Source organism: Chaetodon auriga, chromosome 11 (genome assembly GCF_051107435.1).
Source record: "Chaetodon auriga isolate fChaAug3 chromosome 11, fChaAug3.hap1, whole genome shotgun sequence".
Classification (NCBI taxonomy): domain Eukaryota; kingdom Metazoa; phylum Chordata; class Actinopteri; order Chaetodontiformes; family Chaetodontidae; genus Chaetodon; species Chaetodon auriga.
Genome location: NC_135084.1, coordinates 8,811,052 through 8,837,495, shown reverse-complemented (window position 1 = coordinate 8,837,495; position 26,444 = coordinate 8,811,052). Strand labels below are relative to the sequence as shown.

General features: G+C 45.8%; 1 protein-coding gene across 3 annotated transcripts in view; it reads left to right on the top strand.

Annotated features, from left to right (window-relative positions):
* Positions 1 to 1,781: 1,781 nt before the first annotated feature.
* The window catches only part of fgfr2 (fibroblast growth factor receptor 2), a 40,072-nt gene continuing 15,409 nt past the window's right edge, over positions 1,782 to 26,444 (top strand). For 2 of the 3 annotated variants that reach the window (XM_076742412.1, XM_076742411.1), the window contains exons 1-8: positions 1,782 to 2,349; positions 4,629 to 4,884; positions 12,439 to 12,696; positions 13,044 to 13,118; positions 17,413 to 17,582; positions 19,570 to 19,693; positions 24,183 to 24,373; positions 25,553 to 25,697. In XM_076742412.1, the coding sequence (XP_076598527.1) occupies positions 4,704 to 4,884; positions 12,439 to 12,696; positions 13,044 to 13,118; positions 17,413 to 17,582; positions 19,570 to 19,693; positions 24,183 to 24,373; positions 25,553 to 25,697 (1,144 nt within the window). In that variant the 5' untranslated portion in view covers positions 1,782 to 2,349; positions 4,629 to 4,703. Of the gene's footprint in view, positions 2,350 to 4,628; positions 4,885 to 12,438; positions 12,697 to 13,043; positions 13,119 to 17,412; positions 17,583 to 19,569; positions 19,694 to 24,182; positions 24,374 to 24,657; positions 24,797 to 25,552; positions 25,698 to 26,444 lie in introns of all 3 variants that reach the window. The other variant, XM_076742413.1, reaches the window with a different exon arrangement.

Below are 26,444 nucleotides of genomic sequence, written 5' to 3'. Positions count from 1 at the left end.
ATGCACCATATCATAGAATAAAATCCCTCTATCTCTCTCTAACCTCAGTTCTTTACTCTTTGCTTTCATGTTATCAGTCTGTTATTACAGGCACTCTGCTTTGTAATGCTGGATGCTTAGAATATGTTTGTGATGTGATATTTAATGAATATTTACTGTTGAGCTCATTGTGTAAGCAGTAGTGGAAGAAGTTCCATACTTACGTAACAACACCATGTTGTACAAATTCTCCATTGCTAGCAGAAGCCCTACATTCAAAACTTTATTCAACAGTATGAAAGTTTAACCAGCAAACTCTGAAAATTAAAAGCATTCATTGTGCAGAGGGACCACTTTCAGTGTTATATGGTGCCTTATGATTGTATTATATTATTATATCATTATTACTGATGCATTAACCTGTAAGCAGCATTTCAAGGGTGTAACTGGTTGAGGTGGAGCCAATTTTTACTATTTAACCCACTTTTTGGCACTTTAATCTATAACAATATGTCATATCTACTACTATAAGATCATCACTTATGCCGTGTATAAAATGAACTTGCTGACGACCTGTTAAAGTAGCCTCAGACCAAAACACCCAAAGTACCTCCACAGTTTACTTAAGCACAGTACCTTCCACCACTGTGACTACGTCACCCTTTGTCCAAATGTGTACATTCCCTATAAGCATTATTCCACATTAAATTAAAAAAATAAAGATTGTGTTGCTGGCATGTATTGAATTGAAAGAGCACATTTCACTCAGCATCTGCACTGTTTGTAGAAGTGTGACAGATGACATCATAGCTGTGGAGTTGGTGGCCTTGCTGAAGTGCCCTTGAGCAACACACAAGCCCAACTTGCTGTCATGGTGCTACACAAGCTGGCTAGCTGTGATTGTACTGGCTGACGTCTCGACCCGTCATGAAGCATCTCAGTGGTGGAAAGTAATTAAGTATTTACTCAAGTACTCTACCTAAAATCAATTTTGAGGTACTGTACTTCCAATTCCATACTTTATACTTCAACTGTATTTCACTATATTTCAGAGGGAAATGTTGTACTTTTGCTCCACAGCATTTAAAGCTTCAGTCACTGGTTACATGGCAGATAAAGTATTATTAAAAGTACATGTGATACCATACGACCACATTCAGAGCGTTATATTTCTGTATGTTTTCATCTTGTTGTATTACTATTGATGCCGTTAACTACTTTGTTGGGTAGTTTGTTCTATAAGGAACTTCATTTTACAAGATGATATATTTTCTACTCAAAAACATTCAGTTCAATTTGCTTCTGATAATGCTTCACCACTTTTACTATTTTAAACGCAGACCTCTTTCTTGAAATAAATGTTATCTTATATTGTGATATTTCCAGCTTTATTTTCCAAAAATGATATCATTACTTCTACCAGCACTGCAGCACCTAAATAAACTGAAATACACTGACAGGCTGCATTGTGCGCCTCTGCGTGTGTCGGTAATGTGCGTCTCCTCCCGCAGATGTCATGCCTTGGCCACTGAGGGGCGTTGTTACGGCGATCTGACAACTCCAGAGCCGAGCAGGGGCCCTCGCGCTGGAGCCAGTTTTGAGCAAGTTGAGCGCAGGGCAGGGAGGCAGGCAGGCAGGCAGCGCTGCAGTTTGATGGGCGGAGGAAGGCAGGGCCCAAAGGCACTACGGCCAGGAAGCGGCTCGAATTACACTGGGGGTGCATGGGGTGGGGGGGAATGACACCCACTGGAGTGAAGGAGGAGGGCAGTGTGTGGAGACGTAAGGAGGAGAAAAAAGCTAGTAAACCTGACAAAGCGTCTGAGAAACAGTGCGAGGACTGTCGGCGGAACAGGAGAAAGAGACGCGAAAGACGCGCTTTTCAGCAGGGGAACGCGCACTGATGGATTTTATGCCATTTTGCATCGGACAGCTGTCCTCTTGTAGCTTTTAAACCCCGTTCCACCTCCTCAGTAGCTGCAAACTTTCTATTCAGTTGACAAGTGCGCTGCTCGGGAACACTGGACATGTTCTGCGCCCTGGAAGAAACTTGGTGACGGGGAGGAAAGTTTCGGGGGGACAGCGTTGGTTTTCCGAGCTGTTTTTGGAGGATAACGCGTGTAAACTCGGATTTCCTCGCATGGCATTGGACTACGCTGCCAGTCCGGTTTGGAATATATCCTCTGATCTGAGTTGATGCCGGCTGATTGTGGAATAGTAAACTGACGAAAGGCAGCGCCTCGCAGATTTTTTTTTTTTTTTTTGGTGCATTGTGGAGTTGGAGACATTCCTCCCTCTGAATTCAGCTCATGCTCTCTCCTCCCTTATCTGTGCATGCCAAAACAGAGATCTCCACGATTTTATTCCTCCCTGGTAAGTATTTTCTGTTTATGTCCAACGCTTCCACAGAATCTCATCTGTCAGGGTTTCGGCTGTCACGACAAACAGGCTACGTGATAGTGGAAATGCTTTGCGCTCCTTTCCTTAGTGAGCTGTTTTTTTTTTTTTTTTTTTCGCCTCACCGCTGCAGGATGAAAATGAGAACTATTTTATTCCTTCTAGTCGAATTTACTGAGTTTCCTAACCAAGAACTCCCCTTTGAGACTTTGACAAGTCTAAAAAATGCAAAGTTCTTCATAAAGTTTATTTGAGATTTTCTTAAATTGACACCCAACAAAACAATGCATATTTCATTTTCTACTTAATGTCATTCATTTGAGTTAATTCAGTGAAATCTACCCTTGTTTATTTTTGAAGGTGAGAAACTATACAGCACCTTGCATCATCACTTCAGGGCGCATTAACAAGTGTCCCTGGTTATTTATTACTTTGCTTCATTTTCTACATTGCATTTATGGTGCCAATTATCCCGTGACCGCAGTTGTTTTTTCACTGCTTGGTGCCGGAGCCCTAAATCACTGAGCAGCTCCAAATGAGACCCCATTGTGGAAAAGCCAACTGATTTGAATTTCAATGGGGATTCAATCAGTGCCAAGAAATTTCATTCAAAGCCCGGTTTAAATGAAGGCTGCGCTCATGTATGGAGCAAAGTCCCTCATGTGTCCAAATGTCATGTCGTCAGCCACATGCTAAAAGAACAGTTTTTAATAGAGCTCGCATTACATCGACTCGCTGAACATTGTCTGTTTTTAGATTTTAGTTTTAATCTTCATCCGTATTCTTGGTACATTCTCGGTTATTTAAGCGTGGTCACATTTGATAGTTGCAGAATAATTCAGCAGTTTTTTTTTTTTATATTGTGCTCTAGACAGTACACACATATTTAAATGATGTAAAAAGAAATGGCCTTTTCTGGGTAATTCTGGTCTCTTTGTCCTGCTCAAGTTTTTAGATAGAGGTAAGCCCGATGTTTGTTTGGTGCGATGACTGGTTTACAATTCATTAATAAGTCACACGTCTGGACTGTATCTATGCAGAATTACTGCCCTTAATTGCTGGAATCAAACCGGCGCATTTCTCTAAAATAAAGTTAGGATATATTCATGGATTCACCCCGACAGCCTGTGCGCGTCCACCGTGCAGCCTCTGAGGGGTGAATTAAAGACCAAATCAGGTTGCACGTTTTCAGATTGGCTCTCTAAAAGTCAAACTACATGTGTCTTTGCGGGTGAAACCAATCGATATGTCCAGCTGGAGCAGAAAGAGCGCAGGGAAGCGTGACTTCACCAATCCTCCAGAGACACTTCAGCACGGTTGAACCGCAGATGTCTGGCTAAACAGATTGCTGTGTGTGAGAGTGTGTGTGTGTGTGTGTGTGAGAGAGAGAGAGAGTCTCAATATTGCAATATTGCTTTTCAATTAAAGCCTCACGGGTTTCATAATCAAGTCACGGAGATGCAATAAGAGCCCCTTACGAATACAATTAACACAGATGCAGCAGCGCGGGCAACAGGTTTGGCGCATCTGTTGCGCCCGGGAATAAACGATGTCCAAGTAAACGAAACTGGTGCCACCCTGGCAGATATGTCGTCTATCCTGTGCCAAGGATATTTTCAAAACATACTATGACTCATAAATAAGAGAAGCTTCTATGTATTTATATATTTATATGAAACGATAGAAACAGCTTAGTAAAATGATGCAGGAGGTTATGTTTGAGATTAAACATTTATCCCACATCAGATTTATGTGAAATGATCTCTTAATAAACTTACTGAAAGTCTGATCTCTGAGCTGTATTGCAGTTGTGTGACTGACTCAGGCAGTCATGAAACTAATTAGACTGTGAATACTAAGACATACAGAGCTACAGTGTCTCTTAATTGGTTTCTGTACAACACATTTCAAGGCATATAATTATAGATGAGAAGCAGAGGTAGATGCAGGCTGGTTGTGTGTCGACTGCTGGTGCCTCACAGCTTCGGTATGTCTGTGGCACGGCTTGTTTGACAGCATTGTGAAACACTGTGTCTCTGCTGCTTTCTCTCGCATCAGTTTTCTGTCTCACTTGGTCAAAAATCAGGTGGTGGTAAAATGGTGCATAAAGAAGTTCTTTGACATGAGAGTAATTATTCTGCGCTAACAGATTTCTTTTTGTCTCTGTCTCTCCGCACTTCTCTTCCTCTTCAATCATCCCTCGGCCACCACCTTCCCTTCCTCCTCCTCCTCTCTCTGTCTCCTTCACCTCTCAGCCCAGGTGATTGGGTGAATTCCACTGAGTGACAGGCCGACCCGGCAGCAGTTGATGGTTGGGCGGACCCCCTCAGATGGGATCAGTGTCCAGGGGGAGGTGGAGAAGGGGGGTATGGGGAGCGCTGGCCCCCACTAACGGGATGGCCTCGTGGGCCTGGCTGCTGGCCGCCGTCCTGCTGTCCCTGCTGACCGTCAGCGTGGCCCGGCCGCCCCTCACCGCCACCAAGGAGGAGGAGGCCACTCTGGAACCTGAAGGTAAGCAGCGGGGCACGGGAAGGCCTGGGAGGTGGAACAGGGCGACAGACCATTTGTTTGGTTTGTTTTTAGAGAGCAGGTGTAGGTCTCTCAAGTTTGTGTCCCCCCTTAAATCCCACTTTGGTTAACTTTTGCATCCTTCCTTGGAATTCTTGTCTGTATCGCACATAAAACATCAATGGATAAAGACCCACGATGGGCCTCCAGCAAAATGAGTATTTACATTTCTACTGTTCTGCTTGACGATGGAACAGAAAATGAATTTTCAGATCCGAAGTTTCACTGTTTCCACTGTTGCTTGTACACTTAGACGTTAATGTTTGAAATTTCTTGCAGCCCTTCTATTTAAACTCCACCAAAAATCTAATATGTAGAACGAATTTAAGATTTTGGGAGGCTTAAAATGAATAAACAGAAGAGAAACAACTAGCCTCGGCATGGTGAGCCTCTTGCTGTCCTCACTGTGAGGCGTGTGATTCACACGGTTTTGTTTAATTTCTCCTGCTGATGTCTGTGGTAGTTCAGGGTACACCTGAGTGTTAAAGGCAAGTTTGTGACCCCACGTGGGAGGACAAGGGAGAGCCGTGAAGCAGGGTGGGACAGTGTTTATGCTGGCATTTCTCTTATGCCCTGCTTGCCTGGAGAGAAGCACAAAGAGGGAGGGACAGGGAGTACGTGGATGAAAAATATCTTAAAGCCATATTTTTATTGGCAAAACACAAACTTTTGAGAAACCTTTTGTGAAAGGCAGTTTTCTGTAGTGCAGACAGCTATTTTTTTTCTTTTCTTTTGAGGCTTCTCTATTTTTTGTCTCCAGTCTGGTCAGAGACTAGCTAATTAGAGTTGTTGTGATGGATGGTAACTCACATACCAAAGCCTTTTGTTCCCGGGCTTTCATCAGCATGCTAATTGTAAGTTAGGCCAACAACAGAGCATCACTTTTTTAAGCCAATTCCCCCTAATCTCTCTCTCTCTCCACACACACACACACACACACACACACACACACACACACACACACACACTCTGTACCTTGTGTTGCCCTTTGCCCTAGAGGTCAGGTATCATTCTGAGCTACCTTGATGAGAGGCTGCTGAGCTCTCCTCTCCTGTTGTTGCTTTTGTTGTTGCGTTGCAGACGCTTTGGCTCCAAGCCGCTGGGTTCAGAGCCCCACATGGCCCCGGACGCTATGCTACATGGCCACAGAGAGGACAGAGGGAGAGAGACAGAGAGAGTTACACAATCCTCCAGGAAAGGTCTAAGAGGATTTGTGCATATTTGACTTCTCCTTTAGATAGAGAGATTACAGAGCGCTGGGCAGCAGTGAAGTCATGTGACTGAAGATTAAGTGGCTAGACCTGGGAGGGGGGGGTCACATGATGAGGGATCAATGGGGCACAGAGAACCTGGCCTGCTATCTGATCCCGAATCATTTTCCATGCTGCACATGGCAACTAAAGATTTGTCCACAGCTGTGTGTGATTGAATCAGCGTGTCCACAGCTCCGGTTTGTTGTGGTCTCCTTCTGTTCACTGCTTCTGATGGGCTGCACCGGTGTCACCTGTAGGCCATACATAGATGTTAGAGAGACAGCTTGGCTGGCCCCGCCTTCTCTGTCCTAATAACACCCCCCCCTGCAGAGATGTTTAGGATTTCCACCACCCCCTCCCCTCCGCCCTTCTCTGCCCTGCAGCCTCGGTCACACCGCTGCTTGTGTGTGTGGGAGCTGTAATTGCTGTAGATTCATCAGATTGCATATCAATGTTGTCTCCATAGAGCCCACGCCTGCACCCCTGGTGGCCCTGCTAGTTTGTTTACCTGTGGCTGCTGTAACAGTAGAAGTAGAGCGAGCGAGCGAGCGCGCTGGTTAAGGTCTCCACAACAGGCCTATTGTTGTCCCTGTTGCCACTTCAGTATCTATGTGAGTGTTTACCTTGTCCAGGCACTCTCCGTTTGCACAGTGATTAAAATACTCTGAGCTGAATAACAAAGGTACCAAACACAGAAGGTGTGTGTGTGTGTGTGTGTGTGTGTGTGTGTGTGTGTGTGTGTGTCTTTAACATTGGTATTCTCCACTCTGTGGTCTGTTCAGGCCCCTCTTTGCATATAATGTGGAATAAGTGTGGCACCAGGCACATTGGAACGCAGGCAGAATGTGAGCGCAGCAGACAAAAGTCAGCTCATGGTTTGGCTGTACTTTCAAGTACACCCTGCCAAGGTCTGTTCTTCAAAAAATGCTCTGATCAGCATGGAGGCAAACACTTCAAAACAGTTGAGTGGTTATATAAATAAAGGCTACATTTTGTGTCAAGGATGAGTCTTTCATGCATGACCCAAGAAATGGATGGATGCTTGTCAACAAAAGACAACTTCATTTCTTGAAGAGTTTCTGGGCTCAGCAGCAACATAATTGCTATCTTGGCATATTTATATATTTATTTTCAGCATGATTTCTACTCTTAATCAAGTTTCCACCTGTACGCTGTACTTTATTTAATGAGCCACATAGTCAGCGTATGTTACCAGAGTAGCAATTGCCTTTATTTCATTAACAGCACACTGATTATGGGTTGCTGTTGGTAGTTGTGTGTGTCAGTATGTGTTTCTGTGTGTGAAGATGGGAATGTCAAGGAGCTGCAGGCTTATTACCTATCTGTAATACTGTGCTATCTGCACAGTAGGAGTGCGGTTGTAAAAGTATAAAAGTGTCAGCTGGCCGGCTAATGACATGGTGTGTGTGTCTTTGTGTGTGTGACTGTGACTGTGGCGATGGCAATGGAACTGAACTCTAAACAAACGCAGAGTGTGGGCCGGTGGTGTGACCGGGGCCAGTTGGGCTGAATATACGGCCCTTACACAATGACTTTTATTAGCCTGCCGTTGGCTGGTGTTAATCTTGAAGGTCTGAGTGTGTAGGTGGTTGTGTGTGTGTGTGCACTGTTATTTGCCTTGGCTGATGTGCCAGAAAATACCTTGTCACTCCACCGCTCAATCTCACACCTGTCTGATAAGAGGCTGGGAAGAGCCACTACCTGTGCCAGCTTGTGTCTGACTGTCCAATGTACAGCAGAGAGGAATCTGAGCCAGCACGAACGGGGTGCAGGCTGACGGAGGAAAAGCACAGAAGAAGATAAGAAATATATAGATTAAAGAACTCCTGCGCTCAAGTAGTGATGCAATTTCCTAATAAAAGTAAAGAAAATTAAATGCATGTAGGAATTCGGTGTCAGATTTTCCATTTTCAGTGAGGATGCATGTAACACTTACTGTATATATTTTTTTGAGGAGCCGTAGTGTCAAGGATGACTGAAAAGTCACAGATTTGATTCCTGCATCAGCCTTACATCACCTTCGACGTGTTTTTGTGAGTCTCCTCCTCTCTTTTCTGGGAAAAAGTGTCACTTAGAATGTAAATGTGTATATTAGCTATATTAATTGATTAGTCTATTGTAAAATAAAATCTGTTCTGACTGTTTTGACAACGTTTCAGTCATTTTTTGAGTGAGACATAGTGAAAAGATTCTCTGATTCTAGCTTCTCCAGTGTGAGGATTTGCTGCTTTTCTCTGTTTTATATCAGTGTAAACTGGATGTCTTTGATTTTTTTGGACTGTTGATTGAACAAAACAAGACATGCAAAGTTGTTACTCATTTTTTGACAGTTTTTTTGACAATCCGCAGACAAACCAATTAAATGAAAATAAAAAAGATTGACAGATTAGTTGATAATGAAGTTAGTTGCATCCTTAGTTTGTGTGTTCTGCTGATTTAATGTTCAACCCTCAGGATGAATCTCTCGAAAGAAGCTCTAGTCGACCTCAGAAGATTTTGAAGATAAGGGGTTGTCGGTGGGTTAAAGGGGTCAGGTGGGGTTCAGGGAATGCCTTGATGAGGGGTGAAGGAGTGGGTGAACCGGAGGGGCAGTTGCCATGGAGCCAGTTCATGGAGCTGCTCCTTTGTCACAATAAAAAAAAAAAAAAGCTAAGGTGGGATTTGAATGTGAAAGGACACTGACATCAGAAAAGAGGGAGAGACAAAAAAAGGGGAGAGAAGTCCTGGGATTTGACTGTGTGAGGAGGATACAGAGGAAAGAGGAGAGGAAAAAAGGAGGGATAGAAAGGGCAGCAGCGATAATGTGATTTGGCAGTGTGTGTGTGTGTGTCTGTGTCTGTGTGTGTGTGCTCTCCTGTGTTGGTCTGCGTGCATGCTGAGTGTGCGCCTCTGAGATGGCAGTCATTACATTTAGTCCACCTATCCCGTCGTGCTGGACTCGACAGGGAGGACATCGGAGAGTGGACTTGCAGCCAAATGTGTAAATTCATAAGATCATTCACGTAAGAAAACGGCAGACTCCGCCCTCGACACTTTGCCGTCATGCTGCTTGGCTCTCACCGCCTCGAAAGACAGACGGGCGAGCAGACGTCATAGAGACATTGGTGAGAATTGCTCGCCGTATTTTGCCGCAGACACTCAGGCTGTGAGACTAATTATTGCCAGCCAAGACGGTGTGAATGAGGACCAAGTGATAGCGAGGAGCGGACAGCCCGAATCTATCACACCTGATAGACATTTGTAATAGCTGTCAGAGAAAGAGAGAGATGGGTTTTGAAATGGAGATGTGCTTCAGGAGAAGAGATGTGAAATGATAGTGATGATGGAGGGAGGGAGGAGGAGAATGCTGTTTGGTTGAAATCGAGCAAAAGTGTGAGTGTGTGTGTGAGAGATAGAGAGGCTCCCGCCCCCTCCTGTGGTGCAGAGGGGGATGAAACTTTGCAGAGATGAAAAATCTGCAGTGAAGTGTTTCAGCTCTTCAACTCAGCATGCACCCCCGGACTCTTGTAAACTCTCTTCAAGTGGAGCACGGTGTGTGTGAGTGTGTGTCTGGGCCTCCATCTCCTGGTGTCTGATACGTGCATTTATTTAAGTGGACCTCTATATTTTTGTTTTCTCAGTGTGTGCAAGGCTTCTACCGTGTGTGTGTGTGTGTGTTTGTGTGTACATGACACCGGTTCCCATGAACAATTGGGCGGGAGGTGTCAACAGGTTTGGGAAGGGTCAGGTTTAGGTCAGCGGGGTCAGTGGGGTGGGAGCGGGGGTGGAGATGTGTGGGAAGGGGGAAGGAGAGGGCAAAGCTGAAGCGAAGGTGAAAGAGCGAAGCGAAGGAGCAGCGACAGGAGGAGGGGGAGTTGATGGAGGGGGACAGATGGGCACAGCAGAGATAAGAAAATGATGAAGGCAGATCTACGTGTTTGTGCTTTCTTTAATCAGACGCACCATTTGGAGAGATTCCTCTCCTTTTTCTTTCCTCTGAACTTATTTTCCCTCCTTCCATCTCTCCTTCTCTGCCTGACCTCCCCTTGCAGCGCAACACACACTCACACACACATCCATGTGTCTGAGTATCATCTTTCTATGAAGCACCTCAGCGCCCTGCCTTCCTCTTCGCTATGCTGTGTGTGTTTATGTGTGTGTGAGTGTTCCAGGTGTAGCGTTGCTTCGTCAGCCTCACTGAGGGGCCCGTCGCCTTGAAGTTGTCCATACCTGCTCACCTCCCAGCAGATACCTCCTGTACTTTGTGTCCTGGTCGTTATAACATGTCTAAATCACTAAAATTAAACAATAAAGGAAAAGCTGAAGGCAGTAATAATGTCAAAGCAAACACAGTGGCCTCCGGTGTGGAAAAGCATGTGGTAAAAGGCAGCGGAGACAGCTCCCATCAATCAGCACAGGAGCTCCACCTCTTATCAGACCACACACTCAGTCCTGGGGGGCGAAGGAGGGGTTAATTATTTCCGGATCGAAGGAAAGAGAGAGAGAAAAAAAAAGACAATACAAGAACTGTACCTGTGTGTGTCTGCTTGCCCAAGGGGAACGTTTAGAGGCTTGCACACATGCCTCGACTGCTGGGTTGTGGCGGAATGACTTTCCCTTCCTGTCGAGGCGAGTGTGTGCGTACACTTTACGTTTACCACAGGGGTAGGGTGCATAATGCGGCTGGAATGTTGTTGAAAAGGTATATTGAGGTACAGGAAAGGCTGGGAGTGCCACGATCTCTTTAATTACACCTATCAGCCTTCAGTCAAACACTACATATACCTGCATCATTGGCTTTCTTGTATGCTTTTCCATTGTCACTACTTTCCCCCTCTCAAATCTGTTTAATACCTCTCTTGTTTGCCCCTTTCCTTCAGTTCCCTCTGAAGAAAACACACACACACACGCACACACATGCACACACAGTTTTGGACATTTTTGTGCTGCAATAAAAAGAACTTTCCAGTGTTTTCTCACTGTGGATGGTGGCAAAGAGTGTCAAGATGCATCTCAGTCTGAGCTGAGTGAATAGACACATTTGCGCATGAATGTGTGTGTTTGTGTGTGTGTGTGTGTTAATGGCTACAAGAGCCTCAGGGTGACTGGAATTGGCTTTGGTATATATGGCAGAAGCCAGCTTGTATTTCAGGCAGGTTTTCCCCCTTTTTGCTCAACATTCAGTGACAGTCTAGAGTTTGCATGGATGATGTAGAAGTGCAGTCTCAGACACTCCGAATTCCCTTTTCATATACTGGGGATTCACCTCATTCTCTCCGTGCAGTTGTACAAGTCAGAGGACATGGTGTACACACATGCACTCACAGGCGGACTTGGATTTTCTCCCAGAAGTGAAGGTTTTATGCACTTTGGAGTCGTGCAGAGTTTCTTACTCTCTGTCTTGGCCGGCAGATCCTGTGCAGGAGTTGTAGATCCTCCATGGCCGTGTTATGAAAGACAACCAAGAATGGAGAGATGGAAAACAGAAGAGTCAGGCTACAGCCAGGTCAAGGTTTTCAAAGCTTAGGTGTACAGTCAAAGCCAGAGACAAGGCAAAAAAGAGAGCGCCCCCCTCCCCCTCCCTCTTCTCCCTTCCCCTCCCTGACAACTGCTTCCGTCCTAGAGCTTCTTCTGGCTGCTTTCCTTTCTGATGGGCAGACGTGCTGGAGTTTTATTACCTTTTTTTAGCCTGCAGAGATCTGTCTGTACTGCTCTTACTCACCCACACACACTGGCTGCTTGGCATCTATGCTAAAAGGGATGGGTGGTTGTCGGGGGAGGCGGGGGAGGGAGCTGTCTGTCATCACAGCGATGTCCAATTCTCACCTGCTCGCAAAGTATTGATTGTTTATTTTTTTCCTCTACACAAGCTGCTCTGGCCGTAACTGCATGCTCTGAATCTATACACAACGATCACACTGCACACTTGATAACAGAATAGTGGTATTTTCTAAGGGATCCATTTCAAAGGACTGACTGGGAGTTTGTGGCAATGACAAGTTGGTGTAATGGTTTGAAAAATGGGCCTCCTCTTTTCTGTATTGCTCCTCCTGCATAAGTTGATTTAAGTGCATCCATTGGGGGTTATGTGGTGTTTTTGTTTCTTAAACTATGGCTTGTTTCTTCCTCTCCCACCTCTCTTTCCTCTTTCTTGTGCACCCTCTTCCTCCTCCAATCTGTCCTTTTGCCCCCCTCTTCACCCCACTCCAACTTCCTCCCCCTGCTCCACCCATTCGCTCTGCAGACGCATCGAACAAATACCAAATTTCTAAGCCCACGATATGCTCAGTGCACCCGGGGGAGGTGCTGAAGCTGAGCTGCCCTCTGCCGCCGACGGGGACCATCACCTGGACCAAAGACGGCAGCTCTCTGGGCACCAACAACCGCACGCTGATAGAGCAGGAGGTGCTGCAGATCCGTGATGCCACGGCCAAGGATTCAGGCCTGTACACCTGCACCAGTGTGGACAAAGACACGGTCTGCTTCATAGTGAATGTCACAGGTGAGTCAGGGATAAGACAGGTCAGGATGGGACAGGGACTTTGGAGATTTAGAACTGGACTGAGCTTGGTTGAGTCATGGTTGGCCATGGAGCAGATGTGGTCAGAGATGAACAGCCTGAATTTTGTTCTTCCTGAGCGACTCTGGGGCCTAGTGAGTGTGTGTGTGTACAACTAAAGTAGCATATGCGGACATTGATCAGAAAAGGGCCTCACTCTGGCATTTTCTCAACAAATTTGTGTGTGCAAATTTGCGAGAAACTAACTGCATGTGCATTCCTGCATGCAATAGTGTATGTGTGTATGCGGATTGCGAAAGGGTGGCAGTAATCGTGGTTACTCTGTGCAGATGCCATCTCGTCGGGGGATGATGAGGACGATACAGAGCGGTCGGAGGACGCTGGGGCAGACGGAGAACAGATAAGTGAGTATAAGGAGTAAGGAGGGATAAAGGAGTTAATGATGCGCTACCCTTCCTCACCACCTCATGTAGATTAGGCGCCCTTGAGCAAAGCACATCAAGTGGATGGTAGAAGCCTGTCGATGCACTGATCTGATCCTGTCTTCTCTCCGCAATCACTTTCTCTGGTCCGGCAATGAGGGTTGACCTGAGTAGACACAGCAAAAACATGGCCCCCGTTTTATTGAAAATACCCGCATCTCACTTCCTGCAGTAGCATTTGACAGATATTTGGAAATAGCTTAATGCTTATAAAGCTTTATATATGCTAAATCTTGCATACCTAATTTGTTAGAAGCTATGTTCTGGTCTACAAAAATGATGAGCAGTCACTGTGACACACAGTATGTCAAAACTTATGTCTGGAATGCTGGTTGTGATAGTTGAACGCTTACAAAGATGTAATCCCTAAGTGAAATAATCTACTTAGCTTTGTCAGTTCTTATTAGCACAGTTCAGACAGCCCGATTATTATTTAGGAGAGAAAGCGGATGGGCTCTTTTCTTTTGGGATTGGGAGGAGACAACTGTTAGCAATGCCAAAACTCATGTCAGCTCTGCCCTGCACCCACATCTCTGCTATTCTATACCTTAGCATTCCTGTCTAGGCCAATACTGTGAGATTGGAGTGTGTAGTGTGTAGTATGTGTGTGTGTGTGTCTCCAGGGAATATGGAGATTCCTGACATTCCTTTAGCTAGTATCCCTCAGGTAGTCAGGCCTCATGGAGCCAGCCAGCCAGCCAGCCAGTCAGTCAGTCAGCTGGGCTCATCCATTATGAAAGACACCCATCTGGACCCAGTTACCCACCTGATGGGCCTGTGTGTGCGTGTGTGTATGTGCATGTGAGACAGAGAAATTTTTACCGAAGTTTGTCTATGCTCTGGTGGGTATCTGGGGTAGTAATGTGCTCATGTAGCCACGTGCACACATGCATGTGCTCACATACACATACACTCACTGAAGTAAAGATGAGGGCTTCCACATCTTGTTAAAATTCTCCACACGCATTGCGTCTCACCGTGAGTCCTCCTCCTCCACTTTTGGGCTGACTGTAATTGCCTGAAATCCATTAAATATGGGGGGGAGAGAGGAACTCAGCAAGAGGAAAAAATGGGGGAGAGGGAAAAGATCCAGCCATTCTGGTGGTAATAAGCTGTTTGAAAACAAAGGGAAAGCTGTTCTGGCAGTACAGTCGCATTTTCTCGCCGTGTGTGTTTCTGAAAATTCAAAACCGAGATTATTATTAAAAGAAAGGGGGAAGAAGAGGAGAGGGAAAAGAGGCAGCGGGAGGAGGAGGGGGGTTTGTTGGACCAGCACCAGCACTTCTCTGAGCATGGCGTGGAGCCTTGGCCTCAGGCCGAGGACTGGAGCGAGGGAGGAGGGTGCATGTAGGCGTGGGAGGGAATGAGAGCGGAGAGTGCGGGTGTAGCTATATATTTGTGGCTTTTTTTTTTTTCTTGTGGAGCGCTCAGAATGGGTTGGGCATCAGGCCACCGCAAAACAGAGCATTTTGATTTGACTTTGTATAGAAGTTTGAACAACATGAGCCGGTGAAAGAAGCTGAAAAGGGAGAGAGTCCAGAGTGTTTGTCCGTCATCAGCAGTGGGTGGTGTTATTGGAGGAGACATGGAAGAGCCTCTACAGGGATCTGTGAGGGAGGCTGTGTGTGTAGGGGAAGGGTGAGGGCGTGGGGGCAGGGGAGGGGGTAGCACTGATGTCATGATGAAGTTAAAGAGCCACGTGGAGCTTTGCATTCCGTGTTCAGTCCTGTGGACGACTTGGCTCATTGTTTACATCATTGTCACCGTGCTGCTCCTTGAGTTAATGCTGCATATGTCGGGATATTCATGGAAGAACAGTTCTGTCTCACCAACATAATTAAATTCACGACTGAAAGTTAAGACTGAGACGTGAAGCGCTCGTGCAAAGCCCAGAGAACAACACATTATGGATTTCCACAATATTAAAGTCATATTTTGGAAATAAAAACCGTATAATGAGAATAAGTTTATGAGAAAAATATTCTAGTATGAGGATGAGGTCATAATATCTAGGAAAAAGGTCAAAATTTTATGGAAATAAAGTCATATGGTTGCAAGAAGAAAAAGTCATGATGTTATGAGAAAAGTTGTGACAGCGATGTTTTAAAGGCCCTTAAAAGCCGTTCACTCAGTCAGCTCCGTACAATGGTAATGGGGCTCTACATGAACTTTTCTGCCAAAGTTTGAACAGTTCTCAGTATTTCGTCTGAGCTCAGCTTGCTTGTTTGAAGTGGGTGGCACTCAGTTGGAAAATGTTGATGTCACATATTTCTGTAAATCAATCAGGATTTAGCAACACTAAATAAATCATTGAAAAACATTTCGGCTTAGCCAAAAAACGCATTGCTACAAAGTTGAAAACAGGGTGTTTCTCTTAGCTTATGAAAAGTTTTTGGAAATACATGGCTGTCATACGACCGATGCTCTTGAAACTGCAATCTCCAGAATCTCACATTTCCCAACAGTGGCTGTATTAATCCACTGTACAAAGTTGCCTTGTTCAGACAACAAGAAATCATTTCAGCGTCGTAATACTGCTTTGAGTCACTGATGGATTTGGCTCTCTGGAGGAACTTGGAGAGAAAAAAAAAAGTCTGGACTCGCAGGGGTTAGATAACCTCAGCTCACCCCAGGCCAGCTTAGGATAAACAGCCGTGAGTGGGGATCCGGATGCACGGGGCTTTGGGGGAGGCGGGGGATCCTGGAGTCCGCAGCAGTTGGGCCAGTGAGAGTTTGGCCTCATCTGGAGAGAGGTCTGGGGGTCGTCTCGTTTGAAGTGCTGCCCCTCCGGACGGAGAGCATGGGAAACAGCACCGCTCACCTTTCATGTCCCAGCCTCATCCTCCGACCCGGCTGCCACTCTGGGGTCAGAGGTCGTTTCGGAGAGACAGCCTCGCAATGGGCCAGTCTCCACCTAATCTGTCTTCTTCTGAACGGACGGAGCGATGACAGGGAGAGTGAATGGAGAGACGTGGAGGGGACTGAGGGGTGAAGCTGCAGGAAGCCAAACACAGATAGTGAGAGTGAGAAGGAAGAAGAAGAAAGGGGAATGACTAATTATAGTTTGAGTACTTACCGTATGCATCCATTCAGGAAGGAAGAGCACTGTTTACTGACTTTACTATCCAAGTATGTGCGACTTGTCCGGCTGTGCGTGCCAGAGAAAATGATGGGAGGTGTCTGATAGTATGCAGATCGGACAAAGAGATTGGAGGGAGGGCACTGGGAGCAAATATTCTACTGGGGTGTTAACTTATGTATGAGGCTCATACTTAAGTCAGCAATGGTCTTATCTGTGGGTATTCCCGCTGTTGCTCGTACTCCTGCTATTTGGAGAGGAAGTGATGGTGTGGAAGACCGTTTGGGTTGTTGTTTGACTTTGAGTTTCTCTTCCCCTCTGAGCCCCATCTGCTTAGGCAATCACGCTCCCAGGTGCAGAGAGAAAGGGCGGGTGTGGGCTCGGAGGAAAATCCAGCTGACTGAGAGACAGAAATTGGGAGAAAAGAGGGAACGAGGGAATGGACGAAACACAAGGAAGGCGACAGATTTCAGTAGGAGAAATGGTAACGGTTTGGCGTTGATAAAATCTGGAAAAAAGCGCGTTGAGAACTCTGAAATCCTTCGTTAAACGTGACATTCATTTTCTCCCCTGAGGGCACATAATGATTTTCCATGGGTGATAAGCATCCCTGGCCCTGCAGTCCATATCTAGCCAAGTGACAGGCAGATAAACAAGGGAGCAAGGGTAATTGGAGGAAGTGGAGGGAGAAAAAAAGCTGCTAAGTGGAATGAGATGAAATTGAATGTGATGGTCTAGTTACCCTCTTGGCAACGCCCAGGCACATTCTCCCCTCTGAGCTGATGTTTTTTCCCCCTCTGCAACACCCCGCCGAGCCTACAGGGAAAGTGTGTGTTTCTATTTAACTGTGTGAATGTGGAGCTCTGGGTTGTGTTATGCAGACGGCGGGTCAGTCAGTGTTGCCAAAGACGTGTGTGTGTATGTGCGTGTGTGTGTGTGTGTGTGTGTGTGTGTGTGTGTTGGGGGGGGGGGTGTCTCTGGGAGTGTTAGAAATGGTTCAGGTTTGGCTTCTCTGCAGTCACGCTTCTATGTATATCTGCCTTAGCCAGTCCAAGTCCCTGAAGCCAAACTGTTAATGCTGAGGACATGATGAGGAAATCTCACCCCGACTGAACACCAACTGTTCTCTGGTTGTAGGCGCTCCGTATTGGACCTCATCAGCAAAGATGGAGAAGAAGCTGCACGCGGTGCCAGCTGCCAACACAGTCAAGTTCCGCTGTGCTGCAGGAGGCAACCCCCGGCCCAAGCTGCGCTGGCTTAAAAACAGCAGGCCTTTCCGCCAAGAGGACCGCATGGGAGGATATAAGGTATGATAAACAGTAATACATCATACTTTTTTATTACAAATGTCAGCTCTTGCTTTTTACTGCTTTCTGTGCCACAGCACTTCTGGTCATTTTGTGAATGTCTTTACAAGACGTTAAAGCTTCTTCCAATCATTCCCCGGCCGTCCTTTCACCCCTTTTCCACCCTTCACTGGAGAGACGGGAGGAGAGCAGACAGGAAACGAGGGCAGGGTTTCTGGTGTGAAATTGGAATTGCTCATCCGTGCGCCTCCTCTCACCAGGATACTTTACAGAGCCCCTCACTGTAACTCGAAATGGTTCTTTACCACCAACAATTAGAAACTTAAGCCCAGGACTTAAGGGTTAAATGCCCCCAGACAGTAACGTATAGAGAAAGTAGGTAGCGTCAGGGTTGAAATGAGTCGAGAATGCTGAGGTAACTCAATCAGGGAGAACAGGTCCCACTGGCTTTGGTCGGAGACTAGTATGCGATTCTAACATGTGATTCCATTGTTATGAAATGTGATTCACAAACACTATTGCAGAGCTGGTTGAAGTTTAAACTGAGGGAGCTTGATGTGCTGTGCAGCTTTCTGACTCTCCGTTTATAACACGCCGCAGAAAGAAAAGCAAACTGACTCAAAGTTAAAACTCAATGTGTTCCCTAATTCTTGGAAGGCAGACCAAAATAATAATAATTTCAGTGGTCATTGTTTCAACTCCATGTCAATAGTAGATTTAAATGAGTATGGCTTTCCATAATTCCAACAGAAGAGCTTTGTTTAGCTGGTGAAAATGTCTCTCACCCTTGTCCCGTTTTGGGAAGTAAACAGTCTGAGTTGATTTATATGTGCGGAAAATACCTGATTCTGTATGTCATGGGAAAGTAAAGCTAGTATGCTTGTGTTTTATTTCCTCTTATAAAAAAGCCTGAAAAGAGCATCAACTAGTCTTAATATGAAGAATTCCTGCCCTGTGACGGAGTGTATTTAGATTATACTTTAGTAATGTTTGCTCCTAAATTCCTCTCTTTGTCTCTCAAAACAAGCAGCATTTACTGAATGTGCTCGAGCCGTGCTGATAGAGCGGAATAACAGCTTAAACAGACAGTCGTGAAATTAATTTATGAAAAGATCCAGTGATGCTGAACGAGTCTGAGGCTCCCGGTTAATGATTGACGGTTTATGAGGAAACACGTCCCAGCGCCAGGAAAGTTTAGGAGCAGATCATGTTGATGTAGCTGCTAATGTCGCTTCCCTTTCAGCTTTCAGCAGGCTCATTACAGCGCAGACCAAAAACAGCCCCGACGTGACGGAAGTGATACAGTCAGGCTGTCAGATACACCGTGGGCAGCTCGTTTCTCTCTTTTTGTCAACAAATGTCAGACAAAAGCTGTACCTGAGCCCAGCCCTGTGGCATAATCTCTCCATTGTGTGAAATGTAGGCCTGTGCAAGCAGTGGCTACAGTCTCTCCTCAGTGTGCAGACGGAAACGCTATTGTCAGCTCACACCTGTGGATTCCACACGGAGGTGAAGCTATTTTCGCAAATAATTATGAAAAACGGCGAGTTTGAAAGCGCCTACAACGGAAAGGTGGGGTTTACTACCCATGATAACAGTGACTGACAGAAGAATTACGGGGAAGTACGTGTTGCTCAATTTATATTTGCCTTTGTAAATCCAAATCCATTTTATCCCGGGCTGAAAACTAATAATGCAATTGGGATATTTGTTCCAGCAGTTGATGTCATTTGCGGGAATAAAGAAAATATTCTAATGTTGTAGAGTCATTCTGGTGGAATCAGCCTGTCATCAGCCTCAATATTGTTTTCCAGCACACTGCATCAGCTCTCGTCTTTCAATCTTCCAACCAAATCCCCTCTGTCATCTTTCTCATTTATGTGTCTTATAGTCACCTGCATTTCTCTGTATTTGTGCGTTTGTTGGCGTCTGTCACATCTGTGTTTCCGTCCTCTCATAACAAGAAACCCTTGCTTCTCGTCCCCAGGTGCGTAGCCAGCACTGGACCCTGATCATGGAGAGCGTGGTGCCGTCGGACAAGGGCAACTACACCTGTCTGGTGGAGAACGAGTTTGGATCCATCAACCACACGTACACCCTGGACGTAGTGGGTCAGTACCACGCATAAAACACTCAGTGTACACCTGTGAGGCCAACAAAGACGGAGTGCAGGGATGGAGGGGGGAAGAGGTGGAGGAGGGGGAGGCGAGCGGAGGGAGTTCTCACAGTGAGAATTGTGTGTGTGTGTGCACGCGCTGTTTGATCAACCAGGTGCACTCTGGACGCAGGTGCGGGTCAAGGAGTGCTGCCAAGTGTGTGGAAGCTAAAGATGCCTATATCAACAGTTTTAATGTAGTCTTTATTTATTTCTGTGTTTTATTCATTTAGACAAATCCTACTTTCATGATGGTATTATGTGTTTATGATGTCCAATTATACCTATGAGGTAATCTTATGATAAATTGGAGTTCTTCTAACCTATTTTGAAGCAGCAGCTTGGTGGTTTTGTCCCTCATGCTAATCACCCATCTTAACTCCGGCAGGCTGAAACTTACTCAGTTAATTATTTTTAAAGGTCTGTTTAAAGGTTAGTTCACCCAAATCCCACATCTTTTTTTTTTTTTTTTAACTGGAACTGCTTTTTATTGAAGAAATATTTCCTTTGAAATATTGCTGACAGTGAAGTCTGTGGAATATCCTGAATAACGGGGACACTGTTTCTGGAAGAAAAAAACTTGCACACGCACACATTGTTGTCCAGCTTTTCAAGTGCAATTTTCCATGATTTGAGCACCACAGCATTGGCTAGTAAAACAGAAACTTTCTGCATGGCTCAATACCACAAGAGGTAAGTGGAAAGATGTGGTTTTTGTGTGGGTTGAGTGAACTGACCCTGTAAGGTTGGCAGAGGTATGATATGGACTTAAACCGGTAACAGATGATGGTTTAGTGTCACTCTCTGAGGACACAGAGTGCTGTCCTCAGCACTGTAACGCCGAGTTCAGACCCAACTCACTCAACCCCTCACGTTGACCTTTGGAGCGCAGAAAGCAAAGAGTGTTTTTCTGCCCAGTTTGCAGAATCGATAGACAGCGGGGACAACAAGGGGAGAGGGATAAAGACGGCGGATCAATGTGTGCATGTGTGTTTGTGTGCGAGAGCGTAACTTTGCCCTTGATTTGCTGAGGTCCTGCACTTGAATCACTGTCCAAGCAATCAGTACACATCAAAGTTTATCTTACACGGTTCTTATTTTAAAGGCTGGTCAATAATCCACAGATAACCTGGACAGACACGCAGCTGCAGCAGTTTGATTCAGAGAAGAGGTCACTCCAGAGTCATTACTCTGTATGTAGAGTTATTCTCCTACTGACTCCATTGTTCTAAGCAGACCTACTGTAATTGCATACTTCTGTTTTGATTAGCGTCTCCATGGTAATAAGGAGTATTATTTTCACTATATCAGATGGAGATTGAATACCTGAGGTTTTTTGCACAATGAGTGTATAGGAACACGCACATTAACACATGAAGGTCCGCACACGCACACTCCCCAACTCTGGCCCCCTGCTCTGCTCCCCTCTGGAGTTAGCTAAAGCTCTCCTTCAGACTGCATATTTCTGTTTTTTGTTCTGTTTTATTGCAGAGCAGTAAACCCCCTCCATGTCTGGCTCCGCAGCCACTGCCCCCCGCAACCTCTTGCTTCATTTTCCTCCATTATAGTGGGGTGGACAGAGGGAGGAGAGGGGGAGAAAGAGAAAAGGAGGGGAAACAGAGACAGAAAAGGCTGTTCTTATCAGTCTTTTTTTTTTTTGTTCCACCACATGACCTGCAGGATCAGCTATTAAATCCAAGAGGAACCAGCCTTTTCTGGTTCGAACTGGCCTCTGGAGAAAGGGCCACAGTGGGATATCCACGAGCAGGCACACATGACAAGTAGACACAAATGAGGAGTCAAAACAGACGTCGGCTCCTTCAATCAGAACTGTGGCACCCAGTGGCCGTGCGGCACTTTGTTGGTAGCCCCATGCCATCCTGTGCCATGCCGTTCTCTTCCTCTGCTTCTACCCCTCCCTGACCCTTAGGCCCCTGTGTGCCAAGCCGCCAGGTTACCCAGAGTTCACCAGTCTCGCTTGGTACACCATGGAATGCCCCTGGTCCATCTCCTCACGCTTCTTTCTGCTTCTATCCCACCACCGCTGCCATCAAATTTCTCTGCTAATGACTTAATTGATAAATGAATATTTATGGGTCACTAAATGCCGCTCACAGCAAAACATAAAAAGACACCGCAGGATCGCCTGTTTCATTTGATCTCATTCAAAATGTTCCTTAAGTAAAGTACAGGTATCAGCAGCAAAATATACTTAATATAAAGTATGTTAACTGTATACTAATATTAACTATAGAGTATCAAAGTAAAAGTTGTCATTTTGCAGTAAAACGCCCCCTGTGAGTGAAGAATTATTATATATGACTTTGCTTTTTACTCTTCTAGTCATCACTACTTTTAACTGCTTCTGCTCAGACAATGCGGCAGGCCTAGAGGGTCACAACATAAACCTGAGGGGTCCTGAGATGATAACTGGGAGACAAGAGAAGAAAAAGCAAACTTCTGACGTACAGATCTGATTCTAGTTCCATAATGTTAGGGAATTTGACCTATTTGAGCATTAAAGTCATTAAAACAATCTGAGAAGGTTTTTTTTGTTTTTTACTATTTCACTTCTTAAAGGGTCACAAACAAAACAAAACGACTGTGAACCACTGGTTTAATATATAAAAACCCACTGTAATTGACAAGCCAATATGTAACATCTTAATCTAAAAATGAACTAGTAGCTCTATCTGTCACAGGAATGGAGTGGAGTTTAAGTTTAAGTAGCATAAAATGGAAACACTTAAGTAAAGTGCAAGTTCCTTAAACCACTTAAGTACTTGAGTAAATGTACTCTGTTATGTTCCACCGCCCGTTATCGTCTTCTGTGGCCGTTCCCTCATTTCATGCTGCAGACGGAGAAGACAACATGGCAACACACACTTTTTTTCCCTCCTTAAGTGTAGTTTTCTTGTGTGAGGTTGAAGGGCCATAAAGGAGCTTCTCTGCACTTGTCCATGTCCACACACACACACACACACACACACACACACACACACACACGCACGCACACTCCTTTATCTAATTTAAGTGAGAAATGCTCCACAAACTTTTATTGTTTTGGGGTTTCTCCATAATCATGATGTGGCCTATTTTCTCCCACTGCTCACTCATTCTGTCATTTGGTCTGAGTTGTCGGCTGTGCAGTTCTATAAATGCTCCATGCTAACATTTGGATCGGCCATAATGAAGGTTAGAATGAATTTCTAAAATATGGCAGCTCCAAATGTTCCTCGTCTTGCCAGCATGTCTCTCTGGATGACTGCTTTTTTCCTTCTGCCTGTTTTAGTAAATATATATCATGGCAGACAGCGTTCTGTGTGGTGGGTTTTAAAAAAAGAAAGCGTTTGGCGACCGTTAGATTGAAATCGATCACCTCTCTCTGTGGTGGAGAAAGATGGTGATGATGGGAAGGTCTGTGAAAGATGGAGAGAGGAGAGAAAATGAAGGAGGGGGGAGACAATAAACAAGGCAAACCCTAGGAATGTGCAGGAAGGAGGAGGGAGATGGGGAGAGAGGAAGGAGGGGTGGGAATCATCTGATCTGACAGATTTCAGAAAGATGGAGCAGAAAGACAGGCGGGCAGACAGACTGATGGAAGAAGCGTGTGCCTCCGAGTTTCTGCACTCTCCATCTGTTCATTGCTTTTCTTCCCTTCACTCGCCCTGCTAATGCTTCCTCCCCTGCTTCAGTCCTCCTTCTTACACCCAGCCTCCACCCCTCATCACACAACCTCACCCTCTGACCACCCCCCTGAGCCACCCCCGACCTTTCTCACACACACACACACACACACACACACACACACACACACACTCACCGCACCTACCTTAAGGCTTTGTTTTGGATAGGCATTGCAGCGCCCCAGGCTAAGTGATGTCATTTTGTGTGTGTGTGTGTGTGTGTGTGTGTGTGGTGGCAGCGGGTGGTTGCTGTCAGTGTGGGGGTTGGTGGGCTCCTCAGTATGGTTGTGAAGGCCGGGTCGTGTTTGAAAGGGGCCATTGTTCAACAGGTCTCGCTCTGTTTGGATTTGCAGGCCAAATGTTTGCTTGTAAAGGAATGTAGATATCTGCTGATGTCGGGGTGCGATGAAGGTGTTTCACTTTCCAAGACTGGCACATAGTTGTGCTTAACCCCCTACTCACACGCAATATATACACCCTACTTTATGCAAGTCCTCCTCCACCCGAGCCCCTTATCTTTTAGTGATAAATGCCTCCATCTCTTTGTTTTGTGTGAAGCCTCTAAATGCCTCTGAGATAAGAAAGAGGCAGCGCAGTCATGACTCTGCCTGTCAGGGTTGCTGGGAAATATTCACACTCACTGGATTTGCAAAGATAAGCATTTAACATCCTAAAATTTCAGATTGTCTTAAAGGGAAATAGCAAGTTTTTGAGACACTCCCATGTTTAAGTCATGAACATTTCACTCCATCTCAACAGAACGGTCCCCTCACCGGCCCATTCTCCAGGCTGGTCTCCCAGCAAACACCACTGTTCACGTTGGGGAGGATGCCCGCTTCGTCTGCAAGGTCTACAGCGACGCCCAACCTCACATCCAGTGGCTGAAGCACATCACTCAGAATGGCAGTCGGTACGGCCCAGACGGACACCCCTACGTCCGGGTTTTAAAGGTAAATTCCTGCACTTCCTCTTTTAGTCTTGATTAGAGCCAAATCTCCTATATTTATTTCTTCGTGTTTGCCCGTAGTTGCAGGTGTCCACATGAGCTAATCGTTACATTCCCTCCTTAATGAGCCGGTAGGTCTTTCCCAGGCTGGCTATTGGTGGTGATCCCTGTTCTCTCCTCCCTCCTGCAGATCCAAATGCAGTCGCTGCAGTCATGATGTTTGCATGTCGGTCTGATTAATTCTAGTTATACACGTTCATGTCTGATATGCGTATGTGTGGATTGCAGCGTTCAGGCATTAACAGCTCGGACGTGGAGATGCTCACCCTCACCAACGTGACGGAGGACGATGCTGGAGAGTATATCTGTAAAGTCTCCAATTATATAGGCGAGGCCAACCAGTCGGGCTGGCTGACTGTCATCCCAGGTAACCATTGAGACCTGACCCCACCTACTCTCCCTCCCCCTGGTGTGGTTTCCTGGGCTTTGTCCCTGACCTGCTGTGCTGTGGTGGTCCTGCTGGTGGTCTCTTGGTGGTCCTGGGGCTCACAGGCCTTCTCTCCCCTAATGTCAGACCCTTGTGTTTCAGCTGCTCCCTCCACTGCGACTAGTGCCGCCATGGAAGCACTCGTTGGACCTGCATACCTAGACCCTGAAATTGTCACAGCCTGCATCTCACTTTGCTTTCCCTCACTTTATCTCTCTTGCAAGCTGTGTCAGGATGGTGTTTGGTGTTGCAGTGCCGTGCTCTCCATGCTCTCTGGGGTTGTGCATGTGTCCGGTCTAATATGTGGATTAGACTGGTCTCTTTTAGCAGGTTCTGTTGGTGATGGGAACCTTTTGGGTTTTTATTTTTGGTGTATTTCCTCATGTTTTGGTGGCACACTGGGCTCTCTCTGTGTCTTTGTTTATGATGCTTCCTCCTCCCCCTCACCCATGGAAACTCCCAACATCCTTTACTCTAGACGGGACCTCAACGATGGATGCCATCCAGCTCCTCTTATTTCTCTCTTGGTGTTGTGGGTCTCATTTTTTTTTCTCTTTCTCCCTCTCCCCCGTCTTTCTCTGTGACTTGTCCTCCCTGTTTCTGCTTTCCGTCCCCCCTCTGCTCTTATCCTTGACCCTCTCTTTCTTCTTTTCCACCTTCCCCCTCTCCTCTTCCTCCTCTTCTTCTTCTCCCCAGACTGCAGGTGTTAACACCACAGATAAGGAAATAGAAGTTCTCTACTTGCCCAATGTAACATTTCAAGATGCTGGGGAGTATACGTGCTTGGCGGGTAATTCTATTGGGATCTCCTATCACACTGCTTGGTTGACGGTGCTTCCAGGTATATACACTCGTATCCTGTCCTCTCTTTTCCTCGTCTCTCAGTTTTTCTAAAACAGGATTATGTCATTTCAATGACCTCTGTGGAAGGCAAGTCCTCCCTCTGGAGTCCGAGGCACACAGCTCAAATATTAGGTTACTGTGATGAATCAGCACGGTCAACATCCAAGACAATGTAACATAAGAGCAGAGAGCATATTGTATATTCTACAATATTATCTGGATTGGCGAGCCGTTGAAAGCTCAGAGCAGATAACGGGGTAGTTTGCAGATGACTTATTATAACTCTGAGACGGAAGTGGAGCTCCAAGAGCAGCTCGAGTGTCTCCAGACTCCAGGAGGAGGGGAGGGTTTGTCGCCCGCCTCCTCTTTTCCTTCTGTTACATCTCTCTCCTGCTCCTTGGGGAAACCCTTTCTGTGCCACATTTTAGTCTGCATGTAAAATAAATCTGTTTTTCCCCCCACATGTTCTCAAAAATCTTCTCCACCCCTTTCCCGGCTCTGATAATTGCATTATTTCTCTATAAAATAAAGGTTGAAAGGTAAAGCTCAACACTTGCTTTAAGTTGGCTTGACTTTCTCAATTATCAGGGCCAAACTTCTCCGCCTCCACACAGTGAATCGCATGTGAATGTTTGTGTATTTATGTGTTCTCATTTATCAACTTGTTTTATCCTATTTTCGTCCGTCGCTGTACGTCTGGCCTGTAATTACGCATACCAAAGGATCAAATACATAAAACTTACTG